The following is a 3,656-nucleotide window of genomic DNA, read 5'->3' on the forward strand; positions in this document are numbered from 1 at the left end:
CGTGATTCAGTTTTCTTGACCTCTGCCATGACTGGGTGCACACTGCAGCAGGGAGGGTGCCAGCCCTTGTGGTTTCCTCCCTGGGTGGCCATCACCACAATTCATACTCATCAGGTCGTGTCTGGTCCTGCTTTGAAAGAGGAAGCTCCCTGTCTTGGCCTTGTGCAGCGGAGATGAGGAGAAACAGGCTGGGAACTCACCTCTCACCACCAGCTCGACAGCATCACTCTGCTGCATGGCCCCGACCCTGCTTTTGGCCTCGCAGTAGTACTGCCCAGCATCTGAGGGCTGCAGGCTGTCCCACGCCAGCTCGGCCTGGCTGTTCAGGAGCAGGGCTTGGCCTCCTGGGGTGCCGCGAAACCAGCGGTAGCTGATGGGGGGGGACCCACTGGCCACGCAGGTCAGGCTGGTCCTGGCTCCGGCTGGCACTGTCAGCCCCAGCTCTCCGGCCCTGACGATGGGCTTGGTGGCCGCAACTGGAAGAAAAAGCAAGCACCCAGGTCAGGTTGGCCCTAGCTGCAGTGGAGAAGGTGTCCCCCTCCATCTCAGGCTTTGGCTTTCAGTGCTTTCCCAGGAGGAAAAGGGGCCCCACTCTCATGTCACATTTTCATAGATTAAGCTCAGTTCACTTGTGCCTATAGATGGTTTACACCAGCTAAGCCGCCACTGCCACTGCCATATCACACAAGTCCTGCTCTTCTGAGTGAGTGTCCCCCTTGCAGAAATACTGCTATTTCTAGCACACATTGAGGATGCTCAGGAAGGGGAAAAGACAGATTTGGCCACTACAACACCCACTTGCTGTCCCACCTGCTACAAGAACCACAGAGGCACTGACTACCTGCACAGAAGTGTATCTGGATGTTATCTCAAGCACCCATCAGTAGATCCAGATTGGGATGAACACTAACTGTTCCCAGCCCATCCCCACACCTCCACGAGTGGAGAAGAAGGGCTATCACAGCAAGTGAAGAGGATGCCTCGACACCCAGCCTGGGTATGGGTGGGCAGTATGGTGTGAAAGACCTTTCCCACCAGCTGCTGCTTCTCCTTCACGCTTGGTGGATTAAACCGGCTACACAAGAGCAGGGCTTTATTGCTGGGTTTACCTTTGACAACTTTAACCGTAGTGGTCAGCTCCTTCATTACCATGCTGTTGTTTTCAGCTCTCCAGGTGACTTGACAGGTGTAGTGTCCGCTGTCAGGGATTTCAAGGTTCTCAATTAGGAGCGAGGCGTTCCCTGGGCTGTGCTTTGGGATGCTGACCCGGTCTCGGAACCGAGACAACAAGACGTGGTCACCAGAATTGTCCCTCCGAAAGATGGTAGAGGTGCTATAGTCCCGCTCCACGCTCCAGCTGAGCGTTTGCTGTGTGAAACCTTCTGAGGGCACGTAGGTACATGGCAAAGTGATGGATCCCATCCATGTGGCCGTGACCTGGTGGACACCAGACAGATCCAGGAGGGCTGCAGGGAACAACAATTGAAGGAAAGAAGTGGGAATGCAGCAGCGGAGGAGAACGTCCTTAGGGCAGACAGAAGTCACCAGGAGGTAGAAGCCAGCGTGTGGTCATGTGCTGTGGACCACAGCTGGCTAACCCAGAGCCTGTCCCCACCCCACCGAGCGTGGGGAAGTGAACAGTTGCTTTGACCTCATGGTTATTTTTGTTGTTTCTCTCTAGACACTTGCCAGTTCTCAATTACTTCTCGGTACAGGGGCACAAATCCTGTGCCTGGTGGTAGCATCACAGCTACAGCCTTCACAAGACCTTGAGGAGCATCTCTGATCCCTGCTCTCTGTTCCCAGCCTTACACCCTACCTCTGCTGCTTGGCTCTCTGCTTGTGCTTGCACATGACGAGGCAAACAGCAATGGCCTCCCTCATGGCATGGGATGCTCTGACAACACCACTTGCAGCATTGACTTCTGCCTTTCTGCTCCATTTCTGACATGGAGCTTCGGTTTTCCTTTACCAGATGGCTTAGAGAGGGCAGGCTTAGCTCCATTCTTCAAACTTCACATCCCAGTGAAATGTAACTCCTTGATGTATCGGTTTTTAAAGGTTTTCCATTTCTTCTTCTTTTCCCAGACTCCCATCAAGAAAAACTAAGAAGGGTGGAAGCTACTGAGAAAGCTGCTCAGAAACACCCTCAAGGCATTTGGTGCACTCAAGTTCAAGTGTGTTTGCTATCCAGTGTACCATCTGGATGCAATTTTGTTTAAACATCTCTCCCATATTGTTTTGCATTGCTACATGCCATGAAATAGCTGAGAGCATCCACCAATTCCCTGCAGAGCAGCTGCACTCTGTACACAACCCATTTCAACATTAGCAGGGATGAGTCCTAAGGAGAGCCGATTGTAAGGAATGGGAGAAACCCAGCAAAATAAAAATCCCTGGAACAGCGTTTTCAAAAGAAATATTTCTTCTCAGTAACACTTTTTAAACTGGGATGTAGTTTTCCAGACAAACAATGTGAATTCTCCTAACAGAGAGGTCAGACGAAAACCTGAAGGGCTATGATAGAGTTAGGCTGGTCAGAAGGATTAGTATTGTCTGCAATGCATGACAACAGAAGAAAAATTGAACTCATATTCTGGCCCATTTTGTAAAACAGTTGAGCATCTTCCTTCCTAGCCTGCTGGCAGCAGCTGTCCTGGGGCATGGATGCACCATGCAGGCAGGAGCCTCTAGGGATCTGCTCTGAAGTCCTGGACCTGGAACAGGAGCAGTGGACCAAACCCCATCTTTTGGCCAATCCTATCCCATTTGCTCTGCTCGTAAAAGCATCTTCTTGTATCTGATACCAAAGGAGACTTCTGTGAATTCTCAGGCTCTAGTTTTTGTGCAAGAAGGTAAAGACTTTCCAAACGTGACAATTTTTTAAAAATAAGACACTATCATTCAAAATATTCCCCCCACCCTCTTAGTACTCTGACTTTTGTTCTTATACATAGAAGCATTTACTCACCGTCGCAGCTGATGAAAGCCATGGCAAACACCACTGTCCACACAACTCCTCCCATTCTCCCAAAACTGCAGGTCTGTCCTTTCCCTGCACTTTGTGAGAGACCCCACGCTCCTGGGTCCAGAACACAAGTGAAGGACACTTCCCTTTCTTCTGCCCTTTGTCATCTAGGATCCTCTTTCTGAAACATCACGAGTCCATTTCGCTGCTGTCTTAGGTGAAGGGTAAAGGATGGACAGAGACTGTAAGGATCTTTCCAGTTCCACTTCATGCTCCCCTGTCCCCACTCACTTCTCTTCACTTTTCGGACTGGCACTCCTTTATATTATTCTTCATAATTGTGTGCTTCTTTTTTCTTTCTTTTTTTCATTTTTGTTTTCTTTTCTTCCCCATCTGCATTCACTTCGCACTGGAAGAGCTTTATGATGACAACACAGTCAAGCAGGTAGCAAGGGAAAGCAAACTCGAGGATGCTTGTGAAGCATGAATTCAGTTCCCTCTGACTTGCGTGCGATGATACTGCTCAGCATCTCCCTCCACCACACCATGAGGGCTCTAAACCAGGCATCCAGAAATTGAAAAACACAGGTCTGAGAGCACTGACTCACTCAACACCGCGCAGGAGCAGAGACCTACTTGGTGATGCTCAATTCCATTTTCGTAGCATCTTCTGCTGATGGTACTCAGC

General features: G+C 50.1%; 1 protein-coding gene across 1 annotated transcript; it reads right to left on the bottom strand.

Moving 5' to 3' along the window:
- Positions 1–200: 200 nt before the first annotated feature.
- Positions 201–3,026, bottom strand: VSIG4 (V-set and immunoglobulin domain containing 4; the record flags this gene model as incomplete). The annotated part of the gene is made up of 3 exons (XM_010182014.1): positions 2,972–3,026; positions 1,110–1,466; positions 201–476 (listed from the first exon to the last, which is right to left on the bottom strand). Coding segments are annotated over exons 1-3 (688 nt in total), but the record flags the coding sequence as incomplete, so codon positions are not given.
- Between the last annotated feature and the right edge of the window lie 630 nt (positions 3,027–3,656).

This window comes from Mesitornis unicolor, unplaced genomic scaffold (genome assembly GCF_000695765.1).
Source record: "Mesitornis unicolor isolate BGI_N332 unplaced genomic scaffold, ASM69576v1 scaffold34183, whole genome shotgun sequence".
Lineage (NCBI taxonomy): Eukaryota > Metazoa > Chordata > Aves > Mesitornithiformes > Mesitornithidae > Mesitornis > Mesitornis unicolor.